Source organism: Larus michahellis, chromosome 4 (assembly GCF_964199755.1).
Source record: "Larus michahellis chromosome 4, bLarMic1.1, whole genome shotgun sequence".
In the NCBI taxonomy this organism is placed as follows: Eukaryota; Metazoa; Chordata; class Aves; order Charadriiformes; family Laridae; genus Larus; species Larus michahellis.
This window is the reverse complement of record NC_133899.1, coordinates 91,543,858-91,561,124: the sequence shown is the minus strand read 5'-3', so window position 1 is coordinate 91,561,124 and position 17,267 is coordinate 91,543,858. Positions and strand designations below refer to the sequence as shown.

The following is a 17,267-nucleotide window of genomic DNA, read 5'->3' as shown; positions in this document are numbered from 1 at the left end:
TATTCATTTTTAGTAGGTCTATACTTTTGTCAGTAGCATTTATATGTATTAGTATCAACTTCACAATCTGCAGACAAATTTCTTTCAAATTTAAACCAAACCTGAATTTTGAGTTTAATGTTCCTTTAACTGAGGGAAGGGGTTGGAGGTGGCTTCATGATAATTGCTCTGTCCTTTTTCTGGGTCCATTCTTCTAATTGTCTTTTGGCTTGCATTCTAAAGAATCAGCTGGCTGTTAAAGAGTCATCGCTAGAAAGCATGCAGATTCTAGTTCAAAACCTTACCAAAAAGGTTGGAGACAGCGAAGAAAAGTGCAGCTTGTTCCAGGAACAGATTGAAAGTCTTAAAAATACTCAGAACAAAGAAAGAGAGCGTTTCCAAGCAAAAGAAGCTACGTATATGGAAAATGTAAGTAAAACCACTATAAAAATATTTACATTCTTTGGCAGAAGAAGTGGTGTCTTAGCTGTAGTGTTTCTATCCTGATAGTTAAGAAATGCCTTTTTTAATTTTGGATGATTCTTGAGTAAAGGTCTATATGGTGATCAGATGAAGTGAGAATAATGAAGCAGTAGATGTGCTGGCGATAACTGAAGTTGAAAGTTTTATGCAAGAAAGGAGTTTAAGGATGTGGCTGGTGGTTGGGCACGGAGGAACTAGTGTGGAAGAGAGTGGAATGAGTTGAGCAGAAGAACCCCTAAACATCTCTCTGTTGTAGCACTACATCTGAAAGTGCAAAAATGCACGTGTGCGGTGGCTGGTAGTGCTTTTGGATTATTGCAACCATTCTCGGCACAAATGGCTTTTTGGCATATCACTTTCACTTCTGCTGTGAGCTGTCTGGCACACTTTGTAGCATGGGAGCATGGGAAAAAATTGCGTTTTCCTCTTGACTAAAAAACAGTTGAAAAAGTTTGGTATACTTAATGGGAAACTTTTCTAGAAGTTAGCAGCTGGTTAAGAGACTAAGACAAACAACATCATCCTCTGAAATAACACTTAAAAAGAAAAAAAAAAAAAAAGTGGAACTAGGGAGCATGTTATCCATTCCTTGATGTTACCAGGCTCTTCCAGCTCCTTTGGAAGCTAAATCTCAGATTTTAATGCGATATGCCTCATCCCTCAGTGTTTGAGCTCTACCATATATGAAACTGGTCATCTCAGTATTTCCCACATCGTATGATGTCTTGAGTTTATTTTATCTGTAACAAAAATCACGGAATCACGGAATCTTCAGAGTTGGAAGGGACCTCTAGAGATCATCTAGTCCAACTCCCCTGCTAGAGCAGGATTGCCTAAACCACATCCCTCAGGGCTGCATCCAGGCGAGTCTTGAAAATCTCCAGAGAAGGGGACTCCACACCCTCCCTGGGCAGCCTGTTCCAGTGCTCTGTCACCCTCACCGTAAAGAAGTTTTTCCGTGTATTTGAACGGAACTTCCTATGTTCCAACCTGTGCCCGTTGCCCCTCGTCCTGTCACTGGGAACCATTGAAAAGAGCCTGGCTCCGTCCTCCTTAAACCCACCCTTTAGATACTTGTAGACATTAATCAGGTCCCCCCTCAACCTTCTCTTCTCCAGGCTAAAGAGTCCCAGCTCTTTCAGCCTTTCCTCATAAGGGAGATGCTCCAGTCCCATAATCATCTTGGTTGCCCTTCGCTGGACTCGCTCCAGTAGTTCCCTGTCCCTCTTGAACTGGGAAGCCCAAAACTGGACACAGTACTCCAGGTGTGGCCTCACCAGTGCAGAGTAGAGGGGGAGAATGACCTCCCTCGATCTACTGGCCACACTCTTCCCTGTGCAGCCCAGGATGCCATTAGCCTTCTTGGCGACAAGGGCACACTGCTGGCTCATGGATAATTTGCTGTCTACTAGGACCCCCAGGTCCTTCTCCTCAGAGCTGCTTCCCAGCAGGTCCACCCCTAACCTATACTGGTGCTTGGCATTCTTCCTTCCCAAGTGCAGGACCTTGCACTTGCTTTTGTTGAACCTCATTAGGTTCTTCTCTGCCCAGCTCTCCAGCCTGTCCAGGTCACGCTGGATGGCAGCACGGCCCTCTGGAGTGTCGGCCACCCCTCCCAGCTTGGTATCATCAGCAAACTTGCTGAGGATACACTCTGTCCCCTCATCCAAGTCGTTAATGAATATACTGAACAAAATTGGACCGAGTATTGACCCCTGGGGGACACCACTGGTTACAGGCCTCCAACTGGACTCTGTGCCGCTGATCACAACCCTCTGAGTTGTGTCACTCAGCCAGCTCTCGATCCACCTCACTGTCACCTCATCTAGCCCATACTTCCTCAGCTTCCTAATGAGGATGTTATGGGAGACAGTGTCAAAAGCCTTGCTAAGGTCAAGGTAGACGACATCTACGGCTCTCCCCTCATCCAGCCAACCAGCTATAACATCATAGAAAGCTATCAGATTGGTCAGGCATGACTTGCCCTTGGTAAATCCATGCTGACCACTTCCAATAACTTCCTGTTCCTCTACGTGTTTGGAGATGACATCCAGAATGAGTCGCTCCATTACCTTCCCAGGGACAGAGGTGAGACTAACCGGTCTGTAGTTCCCTGGCTCCTCCTTCTTGCCTTTTTTGAAGATTGGAGTGATGTCAGCCTTCCTCCAGTCCTCAGGCACCTCTCCTGTTCCCCATGACCTTGCAAAGACAATGGAGAGCGGTCTAGCGATAACATCTGCCAGCTAATGCAGCTTTTGATCCTGTAAATGACCACACCTGTTCAGAAGCACACAAGGAATTAGTTTTCATACAGGAAAGAAAGAAAAAGACAAACAATTGAGACTGTAAAAGCCATTTTTGGCAAGCACAATATCGTAATATATATCTGGGTAGGATTTTATGTGAATTTATTCAAAATAACATTAGCGAGATTCCAAAAGCTACATCCAGTTCTTATAAAAATTGTAAGATAGCTAACAAAGATGTTAGAAGTAGAATACAGGTTTTTGAGGGGGAGGCAGATAGGTTTTAAAGCTGCCATTTGGGCTTACTTGGTAGAAACTTGCTAGAAATGAACACGATCCATGTAGTCTTCTAGAAATCGTAAGTCTCAGAACAACATCATCCAAAAAAGAAAGGCAAAGATCTGTGATATTAAACAAAAATGAACAGTACTGTGCTTCTCATTTGAAGTTTGTTATTGTGGATTTAAGACAAACTTTATGTAAGTTGGAGGTTTATCTGCTCAGATCTGATCAGTAGTCACTGCCTAGTTACTATATTTAATGTTAAATGGAAGCAAAATTGAGACAAGATAGAACATAGTATCTTGCTCTGCTTGGACAATTCAGTGTACTTTCACTGTACCTTTGTGTTTCATGTTTACTTTCTATTTGTTTTTAGATAAGTGTGTTTCAAAATATTATCCAGGAAAAGGAAAAGGAACTGGAAGCACAGAGAGAAAAGCATGAGCAAGAGCTCTTTAAATTAGCTGCTAAATCTGATGCAAGTGCTGACCTAGAACAGGTATGTTGCTTTGGAAACTCAATAGCTTGCTTTGATTTGGTTAGACGTGGGAATTCGGAATCATGTAATTACTAACCTCTGTGGCACAGTTCAGGTGTCTGGCTGGGCGAATAAAGAGAAGTCGTCGTCTTTCTCTTCTGAAAGTTTTAACTCCTTTATTGATGGCTTGATTATTTTTTATTTTTTTTTTTAATTTCTTTGCTAGTTACTGAAGGCCTTGAAACAGAAGCTCCATGAAAAGGAAGAAGTCATGCTGGGAAGGACACAGGTGATAGATGTCTTGCAAAACGAACTGGATGCCAAGGACGAGCAATTGAAAGTAAGAAATAGCATGAGTGCACAACTAAACGCACCGGGTCAATTACAAGTTCAAAAAGCTGTTTGGTTGTGCGCAAAAGATAGTTTTGTATAAAATATTTAGACAGTTCTGTGGGAGGCTTTTCAGTGTGCTAGTAATGTAACCATAGTTGTGCAAACAAATGTTAGTTCCAGTTAGGAAATTAACTTAAAGGAGCGGTAAACTCCATAAAATATAAAACTGTCAACTCTCACCTGTAGTTTGTCTTGATTCACTTTGGGAACTTGCCATGTAGGGAAGAATTTTTTGCTGTCAAAAGATTTTTAGCTTCTCTGGTTAGAGACTGCAGTGACCCCCAAAACTGAGGCTTTTCTTTCCCTTTTTCCCCAGAGAGTGTTTTGCTATTTGTGTGCCTTTCGTTTTGCCAAATTTCTACTGATTGAAAAGCAATACCTAATCAAGGTGTGTTGTGTTTAAGCACCTTGCAGGAACTCTCATTATAGCCTTTGAGTGCTGCTGATTCAGTTCAACAGCATAGAAAAAGGATGTTGCAGTCTCTCAGACGGGCTTTTGGGACTCTGAAACAGACCCGTTACAGCCTGTCCGGGGTGCCGATTTAGCTATACACTATTTCCAATAAATTTTCAACTTGCCAAGCGGGCTGCCAGAATCAAAATCTTACTAGAAATTGTTTCAACTATATGTACCCAGGTAGATGCCCTGCTCAGATAGTTAAGATCCGTGGTAGTTTAAATATGTTTCATTTGTCCTTCCCATTTGTTATGCCTCCTGCCTTATGCAGGACTTTATTGGGTTTTTTTTTCTTTTGGGTTAGATGCATCTTTCTACAGTGATGCTCTGCAAGAACTGATGGTACCTAGTGCTAGCGCATTGAGGGGACAGAAATGTACACCTTGAGGGCAGGGGGAAGGTTTGACTGTGACAACATGAACTTAAAGCACTTAAACCTGAGATTCCATTACAGCTTAAGTACTAAAATAGCAGGAAGCCTTGCTTTATTTACAGAAGCATTTTAAACCGTATTTTGGAAATGTTCTCTCAGCTCTTCTGCACAGCTTCTTTGCTTGGACAGTTTATATTCTGAGGTTTATGTATCATGAACGTAGTTTTTGAACAGCAGGTCTAATGTAAGTGGACTGCTCTGCTGCAGTGATCTGTAATCTTTTCTACCTCTTTATGTATAAAACTAACAAATGTAAAGGCACTAAAAGAAGAATAAGCACTAACAGAAAACTAGTTAGCAACAAAACATCGTAAGGAAGAAGTACATCAGTTTGCCAGCTTCAGTTTTAATGCATGTAGGTGGCAGCACCTGGGTGGCATTGTAGCGAGCATTCTTAATCGTTGGGATCACCGTTGAAGAGATCTGCTTCTGTTTTTCTTTTATATTCCATAGAACCAAACATTCTTTTTTACTCCATTTTCATCTGTGGGAGAAGTTACCTGTAGTTTGCACTCCAATAGTGATGCCATTTTGCTGAAGTCCCCGTTTGTGTCTTGGGAAGTCAGAGCTGAGTAGCTACTGGAGTAGAGCCAGGTTACCAACAGCAATGCACATATAATATTTGACAGTGGTGCTAAAAATACTTTGCATTAAAATATAAAGTGGTTGGGTTTTTTTGGTTTGATTTTTTTTTTTACAGGAGATTAATGAAAACTTGAAACGTCTTCTGTCTGAAAAAGAAAATCTCCAGTCTAAACTGGATGCTGAGAAACATGTAATGAGAGCCCAGTTAAGAGACATGATGGAGAAACATGAGCTTGAAATGACAAAAGTTAAGGAGAAATACAATGCTGAACTGCATGAAATTCAAGAGAAACATGAAACTGAGCTACAAGAGAAAGATCAGGCCCTGTTCCAGCTTAAGAAACAAGTGGCAGAATTAAGCCGTAGCGGACAGATTCATTCCAAAGAAGTTAGAGATCTGGAATCTATAACCAAAGAGAAGATGGAAGATTTAGAAGGTATCCTGTTTAAACAGTTGTTACATATGAAGGGTTCCTTTGCCCCAGACTGTTAGGTATTGCATGCCGATTTCCTACCTGTTGCAAGTAAAAATACATTAAATTTGGTAGAAGAGTTATTGCCACACTAATTAAAAAGTATCTATCATCAAATCCTATAATAATGAGGGTTATAGGAATACCAAGATCATCACATGAACAATAAATTTCTCACTGCATTTCTTATTTTACATTTTTCGGTAAATGAAGTTGTCTTGTGTAAGCGTATGACTTCCAGTGCTAAAGGAATTAAAGATAGATCTTGTATTAATAATCTTTCTATGGTTTTAAATAACTTTTTGCATCTTGTTTCTTAGCACAAGTGAAATTGAAAACAGAAGAGGCCAGCAAATCTGAAGCAAAGTTTCTGAAAATGAAGGCTTGGTCTAAATCAAGAATCAAACAACTGGAGGATGAACTAAAAAACGTATGCGTGACGTTATGTTTAATATTCCATACCTGTTTTAAACTACTGTGCTTGGAGATTTGACTGAACAATAAATATATGGGGTAAATAGAACATTAAAATAATTTACTCAGAGTACCTTTATATATGAATGAATGTATAAAAATTGAGTGGTGGTAAAACATTGATACAGGATCAAGTTTCAACAATAAATAGTGCAGACTGGTGCTACCAGCATTCAGGGGTAAATTTGCTAGAGATTAGCTAGTTTATTGCACTTTCCAATATTAGAAAAACAGCTGTTCTAAATATTGCTAAAAAATCAGAAAAAAAAAAGTTGCACTGACTTTGCTGTGTTTGTGGCATGTAAAAAACTCATAACTATTTTTTCTTTTAGTTTTCATCAAAGAATAATGATGTATCTGCCTTAAACAATCGTGTCTCAGAATTAGAAATTGAAAATGAAGAACTACAGTCGAAGCTGCAATCGTTACATGAAATTAGAACTCAAAATGGTAAAAAAGAAATCTATGGTTTTTTGCGGATGATTCAAAGTAAAGAGATAAAGAGAAACGAACTCTTTCCTTTTCAAAGTGTATCTTCTTCTTTTTAAAACAGATTCTGAAGTAATTGCATGCAACTTTGAAGAATAGCATACAGTACTTAAGTCAGAGCTACAGCTCAGCTTTTCCTTCCCTGTATCAACCTGTGCATAATTCTTGTTGCATTTAGGCTTAGGCAGAATATGGGTAAACCTTTCCAGCAGTTGTGGAAGAGGCATCTTCTTAGGAGAAAAAATGAGACCAAACATACAAAATTTATCAAAGTATATACGGTAAACTTCTGAGAGCAGTGAGTTTCAAGTAAATGAAGAATCTTCTTTCCTTTTGTAAGGATTTGAGAGAGACTTTTTGCTTAAAACCTCAGATAGTTTAAAGTAGAGTTGTGTGAGAGATTTTTCTGTTTCATCTTGTGTTATTTTCTCTGATGTCCTTTTCAGTAAATAGAAAACAGTAGAATTTTCAGTTCATCAGTCTAAATTAGATTTAAAGCACTCATCAATATTTAATAATCAAGAAGACAGTTTCATGGGTTAATGGATAACACAGTCCAACAGACGTCTTCTAACTGAAATGAATTATCGTCTGAATTTTCATTTTGAATTTTTCTTTTAAGTTGATCTTCCTATTAGTTTTGTGTCCTTATGAGCCAAATTTATTATATTTTTTGTAGAAGAATTGCTGACTAAGCTGGAAGTCTATGAAGAGCAGCAGAGGAAGTTGCAAGCTGATCTTGACCAAGTTACAAAGAGGGCAGCTTCACAGGTTAACTTTCAAATTGATTTGTAGGAGTTACTGATTAACTCTGACAGTGCTAATTAGACTTTGAAAAGTGTTAGGTAGATTTTGGAGCTGAAAATTAATGTAGTGATATATGGAATTGTCAGTGCCAGTAGCCGTTCACTTGGATAAGAAGCTGACAGGTTTTGAATTACTTGCTTTTCCACATACCTTACATTATATTTTCCCAAGCAGTTTACTGTTTATTGAGTTACATTTAACATGAGTCATCGAAATGTGTCTGTGATTTTGTGTACAATACAGAGAGCTTTCAGAAGGAAATATAGCTGTAACCTTGATAAATGTACAGCTCCGATAACAAAGTGAGAAGACTCAGAAAATATTGCTAAAGGGCTTTAGAAGGATTAATAGTATACATTAATCACGCAACCTTTATGCAGCCCTAGCAGCAGAGCCAGTTTGAAACCATTAATTATATTTTGCTAAAAAAGAATTGTTTTTCCAAATGTTGTGGAGAAGTTAATTGTTTTGTTTTTGTTTTCCTAAAATCTTAAAATAGTTTTTATTTTGATGAGAAAGCAGAAGTTTTTTTTATTCTGTTCACGGAATCACGGAATAATAGATGTTTGTTATCCCACATAAAGACAGTTGAATATTGTTTTTCAGTGGAACACAGCTAAGACGAAAATGTGCAGCAAAAATATTTTGGTGAAAATAGATGTTTTTCATTTTAAAATGTTTCAGGTTGAAAGTGCAACTGGCGGTAGCATTTTTAATTTTGTAAAGCCGTGAGGCTTGGTTTATACATAATCTACAGTAGCAATTATTGCTTTCACAGATTTTTATTTATGCAGAGTGTTGAATTATAATGGATAGTTTTCTCTGTGAATGGCTTGCCAACTTAAAATGTTATTTCCATTTGCAGTGGGACTTGGTAAATATATTTTCATGTGCAATTTTCTCTTGTTAGGCCAGTGAATCAGGGAGCGTGGATGAATTGCAGAGTCAGCTCATGGAATGGCAAGAAAACGTACCAGAGTCCGAGGAGTCCCGTGATCAAGTGAGAGAAGAGAAATCTGCTATGGCCTTGAGAATGGCTCAGATTGAGGAGGAGAGAGAAGGTGAATCGTTTTATTTACGATACAGTTACCATATTTATATATACGAGATAGATATAGATATATACACACACACGTCTGTGTGTCTGCTGTACTTCAGACTGAATTGATGGCACACCACCACGACTTGTTTCTGTAGTCATAAGATGTGTATAGTTAGTGAAATTGCTTAAATTTGCAATTTTTGCTTTTTTTTCCCATTTCCTTGAATCTGCTTTCCGTACATTCATCTATTTTGTATCATTTTTAAGAGTAGATGTGCTTGTTCTGTTTGCCATCTGAGTTGCTGCTCTGAACGACTGCTTGAACTTACTTCGAAAGCTTATTGTCTGCGTATTGAAGGATCAATGATAAAAAGTTCACCACTGAAATATTAAAGCTGCCTGTCTAGAACGACCGGTGAAGCTGGGGAACTATAGTGTTGGTTTGAATTTGATGAATGAAGGTGGGGCTTTAGCAAGATGTATCTGAGACAGGGTTTTTCTTTTAAATATAATTAATGAGAAACCTTTCTTAAAATATCTAGTAATCCGTTAGGTCAGCTGAATAACACTAACTGGCAGTGGTTTGGAACTAGTTAAAAATATTAAATTACCTACAGAAAATAACATTTCAAGTGACCTCAGGTTTTGTAGTTTTCTAAATTACTAATAAAGAAGGTGAGGAGAGAGTGAAGCAGCTTCTATTAAAACTTGTAAAAGTTTGGTTGAATTTCAGATAGTTTTTGCTGCCTTTTTTTTTTTCTATGCCATCTAGTACTTTGTTACAATTTTTATCCCGTTAGTTAACTGTGTGGGGATTAATGGCAAATTTTAATGTGCACAACCTACCATCATAATTAATCCAGTTAGTTAATTTGAGCCTTCTCTTTTCAATCTGCGATTGAATTATTTTTCATTTACATGATCAATTTGGAAGCTCAGTATGTAAGCATAGAAATGTTTTAAGGATCACGTCTCTCCTTTTTGAGGGATTTAAGCGTGTAATGCTTTGGAAGTGAAAAAGAATAATATTCCCTTCATTAAAACTACCTGTTATATCATCTGTGGTAACTACAGATCCACATGCAATATTAATAACAGTTGTAAAATTTCATCTGCGTCAGTCCGTGTTTAATTTTGCATTTTTTCCCCTTGGGATAAGCATGACCTTTCTGTTTCTTTTTTTCCTGCCGTTACACCTGACGAGCCCTCAGCGTCCCTTCCCCCTCCACTCCTACCCTACACTGCGATCTGGTCAGCCAGGGAGAACGTAGTTTCCCATCAGTTTTGTGCATGCAGGTTCCTGCAGCGATGGCAACTTGTAATGTACTGCTGCTGATTTCTTCCGTCGTTACTTCTTTGGAGGAAATTGCCAACAGTACCTTATAAGATTTGCCATTGATGGTACGTGGGTTTTTAGCAGTACATGTAACAAATGCTGGGTTTAACTTGTTTTTTTTTCTGCCTTCCAATACCTGTTTCTTCATTTATATTAACTGAATCATCTTCCTTCCCTTTCCTTTGTGGTAACAGCTGACTCCATATTTATATTGTAACCTTATCTAGAGAAAAATCTCTTGGCTTGTTGCAAGTGGTTGTGACTAAGTAAGAATCAAATTCATTGAAATATTCTTAGTAGTACTTGCAATTCAGTAGTAGTTTTTTTTTTTTTTAAATTATTCCATCTCATAAATTGCAGAACTTTGTGTGCATTAATATTAGCTACCAATATTTTGAGCAATATATAAACCCACTGCTCATTCCATCATAGCTCAGCACGGTTTGCCATATGTGGCAATTCTCTCTTTTGGGTTGAATGTGTGGGGAGCTGCAAAAGCAGAGAGGATGATGGTATTGATTACATCTCTAGACTGGGGCTTGTTTCCTCGCAAACTACTAAAGATTGTGATATTTGGTGTGAATAGTGACACCAGGAAATATAGACACATAATTAGTTAATTTAAATGCAGCGTGTATCTGAAGAAAGGTGTTCTGGGAAGTTTTCCATTTTTTACGTTAGATATAATTGCAAATGAAAAGCTCCCTACGCTGCTGTAAAACACTAGAAGATGTATTTACTTACTAATTGTTGTTAAAGCAATGCTGAATTTAACTGAAAGTGTTTTAACACTTGCCTAAGCATTTGAAATCATTCTAAAGCTCCACTTCCTATACTTTCATTTTTCATGTGACAATGGTAATTTCATTCTTTTTTTCATTATCAAATACTTAGAAGCCTAAATATTTTGGGTTGATTGTGCTTAAAAACAGATTAATTCAATTTCAACTTCCAAGAAATTAATTTTTTTTTTTTTTCCTCCAAAGAAGGGGTTAAGTTCTTATCTGGAGTAATGCTTGCTCCTTGAATTGCTTCACTGAGTTCAATGACAGTTCTTCTAAATAGAGATTTAAGGCATATGATCAAAATTTGGCATTTATTTTTATGGCTTTTAAGAAGTATCTATAATGACAAAAAATACTAAAAATTGTAGAATCTATACTTGAAAACTTACACACCTTTCTTTAATGAATGCTGATAAAGTGACAGTGCCAGAAGCCAAAGCGTAATTAAAACCAGAAGTAAAATGCAATTTAGTAGTTCTACCTGAAAAAGGTCATTCATTTTTTTTTTTCCCTTTAACTTTTTTCCTCTAATCTTTTCTGACAACATGTTAAGTATGTAATTTTTAAATATTACAGGAAGAACTTAAATCTAGTAGGTGTTACAGAATTGTGTTTTAATGAAATTTGTGGTATAAGTAATCCTTGGACAACTCAGATGAAAGCTGAGTATCCCCAGTTAGGCCGAATCTCAAAGGAGTGCCTGGGGTTTGCCTCCCAGGTGCGTCGACATAAGTTCTGCAAATTGTGCATGCTGTGAGGGCAGCTCTGGATTGATGTGGTTAAATGGAAAGCTAAATTTGTACTTACCTAATTAATCTACTTTTCAATTAAAGTATGGAGCCACCTTTACTTTCATTTCTTTTCACTGGCTGTTCTGTTTTGTCTGCTTTGCATGAAACATCTATTTCCTAATCTGTTACCCCAAACATGTTTTGTCGTATCACAAAACAGATGGGAATGTACTTTAAATGACAAATCATTTCTAACAATGAACAGGATGCATACCTAAGCTGTCATATTCTGAATTTATTCAGTGTGTTTATTTACAAGTGATTCTGTATTTGTCTTAAAAAGAATGGTATTATTAATTTATAAGATGGTTTGATGCCAGTTTGCAGTGTAACACATGCTTGTGACTTCCTCAAATTATCTGGCTAAAATTAAAGTTGAAAGGGATGTATGTCATTTCCATACAAATGAATGTGATCGTTCAGATCATAAAAACCACAGCTGTTTCGGCTGATGCCTTCATCATACAAATTAGGTATATTTTAACCTGGTAAATTGAAATGAGATGTAATTTGGCCTTTTAATTGGTTGGCATTTTTTCTTAGTATCAGCATAACCTCACCCTTTCCAGTCTCCTGTATAAAGTCTTCATTTAGAGAAGAAGTAGTAAAGTTAGACTTCGGTTTGCTTCTTCTTAGTGAGATATGTGGACTTCATTCTTACGTTCTTCGTAGTAATGTTGGAGGGAAATCACAAGGTGAACGCAATGGATTTGCTTCTTTAATCTTGTTCCTGTCAGTCATTCATAGGGACTTCAGCCTGTCCCTGGTCTCTTCTCATGTAGTAAGTGTCTGATATAAATGTAACTGCTTTCCTGTGGCACAAAACTGATTGAGGATGACTGGTTCTTTCCTGGCTGCTCTGATCCAGCCATGGTCTCAGGGCAACAGGAGCTGGAGGAGGAACTGGCCACAGCTCAAGGAATGGGCAGGCTGCAGCAGGCACGAAGAAAAAGCAATCAGACCAGCAGGAAGCTTCAGGTGGGTTAAGAGAGATAACAGTTTATTTTTACCTGTATGTTAATAAAAATATGGAAAGTGCTATTATTTATATGGTGCTTCACACTTAAAAATACTACGGGCTTAAGAATTTAGATTAGTTGTGTAACTGAAAACTTTGGTAAATTTAATGATTATGTGTGTGGTCAGGAGGGGAGAAATTCCAATGGCATCGCACCTCTCTATTCCTCGAGCAACGAGTCTACTTAATTTTACACTGAAAAATAACCAGCTTCCCTCTGGAGTAATTCACATGCTTGAAGCTATGTGCATGCTTAATATGTTAACACCATTTTTGGTTCAGATACAGTCTTTACAAATCTCTGCTGGTGGAGCTTTAGTGAATAATTAGTAAGTAGTGTCAGATCATTCAGGTGTTCTTGGAGGTAGTCGGTGCTGTAACTTGCACGATAAAATGGTAATCTTTTATAAGAAGAATTAGGATGCCATTGTCACATTAACATACCATTGGAAGAATCGTTTTATGTTTAGTTAACTCCCATACTTTATCCTGAGATTCAGAGAACCCTATTAACTGTAGAAATCAGGGGACCAATTAAGATATCGAAAAATACTTATCCACTGGCTTTTCAGATGCCTGAGGGTGTCTTCAAAGGCCTTGCAGGTACAGAACCTGTGGGAGACTTGGATTTTCTGAAAATAATAGCTGGAAGCTGGGCAGGTTACTCTACAGCAGCCCCATATACCTATATTTAGGCACCTGAGTCACTTGCTGAGTTTTAGGACTTCTAATTGTAACCGCGCTTTTGATAACAGAATATGTATTTTACCTTTGCTTCCTTTCTTCTTTAAATTAAACCTGATTCTCTTGTTTTGTGCGTAGGAAGAATACAACTTCGATAGAAAACAATGCTTTCAAGAATTGAACATCACCTTGGATAGCACTGATTCAGCTGAAGGAGAAAATATGGGAGGTTGGTGGCCAGAGTACACTTCACCTAATGCAGGTGTGATAGCGACTAGACAGTTTATTAAAGCATGCACAGCATCTGTATTTTGTGTCTATTTTTGTTTTCAAATTCAACTAACAACCCATTTGTGGTGTATTCTAATCTTTGTTGAATTTTTTGGCTTGTGTTTTCTTCCTTTTCATTTTAAAGCATGTGCGTGCTGTATGAACTGCCTAGTTTTGGTTCAGAAGTAGAATATAAATACGAGTAAACACTGAAACTGGGTGAACATTGGTGCCCATGAAATATCCTCCGTGGCAAGATCATGTGTTTTTTAAGTTACGAGTCTTGTTCCTGTGAATGTGTTTCCAATCTGTATAAGAGTTATGTTGCAATTCCATTGCTGTATGCTTTTAGTTTAAATATCGAATTCTTATTTTTCTAATGCAAATGTTTTTATATCGCTGCTAAAGGCTGCAAATATATCTTATTGTTAAAATGGAATAGACACACTTGCAAATTTTGATACAGACCAGTTTACTTTGTTTATTAATAATTGCTTAAGATCTGATCCTGCCAAGTACATGATTGACTTGTGATTAAAGTAATGTGAGCCACACTATTGATTGAGCCACAATACTGTTTAGAATATTTCTGCCAGGTTCTCTGAGTTCTTGAGCTATGCAGCTTTATTTTGGTTTTTCAACAGTTAAGGCCATCTAATGTTTGGAAATGCCGGGCCTCAGGCATTTCCACTGGAAATGGTTGAGACCTGATTGTGCCCAACATCGGTGAGAATTGTGAAGAAAAAGCTGAAACCATTTCTAGATTTCAGGAATTTTAGTAGACCTTGCTTGAAATAATTTTTCTTCTTTGACTTAAGCAGGCTTACGGAGTGTGGTTGAAGAGTTGGAATTGGAAAGAAATCAACTGCAGGAACAAATTCTGTTTCTAGAAGAGCGTTGTCAGGATTTGGAAGATAGAATGCAGCTTCAAGGTAGAATGGAGGCTCTTCAGGTGAGCTTTTGTATTTGTGTAAAATCCTGCGGTGTAAGAGAATCATTTTATTCTCTTGTTTATGGTCTTACTATCATAGCCTACAGTAAGACAAAAATGTCAATTTGCATCTAGCAAAAATGTCTAAAGCCTACTTTATGCTTCATAATTATGTTGGCAGAGAGCGTACACGTATTATATTATGCTTTGAAGCTGAAGCCTGTCACTTCTGTTCAGCAAAAGTAACAGTCATTACAGGGAGAACCCTGTTTGAACGTAGGCTTTGTTATTTGCTTTGGAAACATAGTAAAAGGCAACATGATTTTCATTATTCTTTGCAGGTGGCCTTTGTCAAAAAGTCCAGAATTAGATTTTCTTCCTACTGGCATAAGTCTCCCTCTTCTTACATCCCTCAAGTTTCTTTTATATAAGTGCGTGTGTGTCTATATTACTATTTTTTTATATATATACACACACACTTATAAAAAAGAAACTGTGTAAACATATAAAAATAATAATTTAATATTCATTTATATACATACAATCTAAACCCCATATATTGATTTTATATGTACTTATATTGTAAAATTAGTCGGTGAAGGCACCAAAAGGAACAGTAAAGTAAATGTTTATCAGAAAAGTTATTTTTAATATTTCCTGATGGACAAGTTACAGTGTTTGATAATTTGTAAACCTTATTTTCACTAAATGACACAACTCATCTCTTACTCGAACTCCTTCGGGCTTGCTGCATTATTCATAGTTCTTTATCCGTTAAGTTGCACATATATAAAAAAGAATTAACGATTTTAAGATGAAAGACAACCTTCTATTATTAATTACTTGAGAATCTTGTAACAAAGCCTTTCAATACAGGTAACGTTTGGTGTAGATGAAGAAGGGCAGCTATTGAGGGCGGCACAGGTGTGTTCTGCCTTCTCTAGAATGCTAGCTTATTTGCATTAGAGGTGACAAGTTTGCCGTGTTTGTCCTATTTGCTGTTGATTCTGGATATATGTTCTGGTTTTGGTTGCTGTTGTCAGATCTTTTTTCTGGTGGTTTTATTTTTGATTTGGTGCAGTGGATCTGGCTAGAGTAGGAGATTTGTATGTGGTTTTTTTTTAAAAAAAAAAAAAAAAAAGCTGTGTGAATGGAGCTTGCTTCCTTTTTCTTTTCTCCACAATCCCCCATCTGCAGGTTTTTGCATTCCTTCAACCTGAAAAATAGGCAGAAAAAAATAAATTTGCAAGTTTGGTATTGTCCTCAAACCAACGAGGAAAGTATATTTTCAAAGCAGTAGCTCCCCCTGTTAAGATAAGTAAGCTGCCTTAACACAGTATGAGTGTGTGTGGTGTGTTGGGTATACGGCAATCATCCTTGAGTTCGTGCTATCACAGCATTGCTGAAGGAGGTATTTCTGAAAGGTGGGTTGCATCTATTTAAACTAATATCACATCTCAACTTTTGGTTGAGATGTGATATTAGTTGGTGGTATTAGTGGTGTATTTTGCACTATCTGCTGAAGTGCTAGAATAATGGTCTCTATTACCGTGTAGGCTGTAAATCTCCTGAAGAGTCAGATTCCCTGAGCCTTTCTGAGTGTTTGTAAGTGATGATCCTCTTCACTCTTACTTTGTTGCAGAATGAAAATGAACGTTTGCAAACTCAGCTCACCCAATTACGCAACCAACAAATGCGAGATGTGGAAAAGCATCAGATTCTGATCTCTGGCTTGAATGAGCAGCTTAAAGGGTAAAATAAAGGCTCTTTACAACTCCATACAGGATTCGCTTTCTTTGCTTTAAGCTTCTACTTAGGATAATCTCTTAAAACACTTGAAAAAGAGTTACTTAATTCCTGCTCCTGGTTGCAGTAATGTTAGTTTTTGTACTTTGAAGTTTAAATGGAAAGTGTGAAAACAATTTTTCTTTTAGGAACATAGTTTGGAGCTAATATGCCTAGAAAGCTTAAAGCAAGCTTTGTTTTCAAAATATCTAAATATGTATTATCTTCTTAGATTAAGTGACAGAAATAGCTTCCTTGAAACTTCACTTGGAGAAAAAGAACAAAAACTGTTGAGCACGACAGAAAAATTAGAACAAATTGAAACTTTGAGGAAACAGCTTCAAGAAAAGGATCTTCTGAACAAAGAGCTTGGTGAAAAGTTTGTGCATATGGAGCAAAAAGTAAGTTAAAGTTATTATTAAATAGTATTTAATTTATTAGAACTGGTGAGCATTAGCCGTAACTTTCTATTTGCGTACCAGCAGCTATATTGCTGAAGGCTTTTGCTCTGTTTCTTTACATTTTTGTTTGCTTCGTGTAATTGCTTTGCTTTAAGTTGGGCGTAAGGATTTCTTAGACCCAACACTGAGCTTTGCATGGAAGTATTTACATTTTATTAGGATGATAAGTTACCCTCATTTATTAATTTCAAAGTATAAACTCTGCTGTTTTGTAAATTAAATATGACAAATCTAACATCACAGTTTTAATATAGTTCTATGTATTTCTATCACATTGACTTTTATTTTTAATACTAAGCTGAATGAAGCCTTAAAGAAGTGCAGTGTTTATGAACTGGAGAACGCTGAGCAGAAAACAGTCATCAGTGATCTAACAGAAAAAGTTGCTACACTGAAGGAAAAGGTAACTCGTCAAAATAAAGGGAAGAAACCTTATGTTCTTTTGACATGGTCCATTTAAATGTCAGCAAAATAACAGCATTAGCTGCTAAAAATTTCATACACTAAACTTTCTGTAGGCTAAAACAATTTAAAGAATAACATGGTTATCTTGTGACAGTTGGGGACAGATTGAGTATCTTAGAT

The 17,267-nt window shown here is 37.1% G+C and overlaps 1 protein-coding gene across 7 annotated transcripts in view; it reads left to right on the top strand.

The window, feature by feature from the left end:
* Nucleotides 1-17,267, top strand: part of LOC141742888 (uncharacterized) — a 46,254-nt gene that overhangs the window by 8,668 nt on the left and 20,319 nt on the right. For 2 of the 7 annotated variants that reach the window (XM_074586400.1, XM_074586395.1), the window contains exons 7-20: nt 223-408; nt 3,367-3,489; nt 3,695-3,808; nt 5,452-5,773; nt 6,130-6,239; nt 6,616-6,733; nt 7,452-7,543; nt 8,490-8,640; nt 12,402-12,511; nt 13,374-13,497; nt 14,327-14,457; nt 16,079-16,188; nt 16,454-16,622; nt 16,981-17,085. In XM_074586400.1, the coding sequence (XP_074442501.1) occupies nt 223-408; nt 3,367-3,489; nt 3,695-3,808; nt 5,452-5,773; nt 6,130-6,239; nt 6,616-6,733; nt 7,452-7,543; nt 8,490-8,640; nt 12,402-12,511; nt 13,374-13,497; nt 14,327-14,457; nt 16,079-16,188; nt 16,454-16,622; nt 16,981-17,085 (1,965 nt within the window). Of the gene's footprint in view, nt 1-222; nt 409-3,366; nt 3,490-3,694; nt 3,809-5,451; nt 5,774-6,129; nt 6,240-6,615; nt 6,734-7,451; nt 7,544-8,489; nt 8,641-12,401; nt 12,512-13,373; nt 13,498-14,323; nt 14,458-16,078; nt 16,189-16,453; nt 16,623-16,980; nt 17,086-17,267 lie in introns of all 7 variants that reach the window. The other 5 variants (XM_074586399.1, XM_074586394.1, XM_074586396.1 and 2 more) reach the window with 4 other exon arrangements.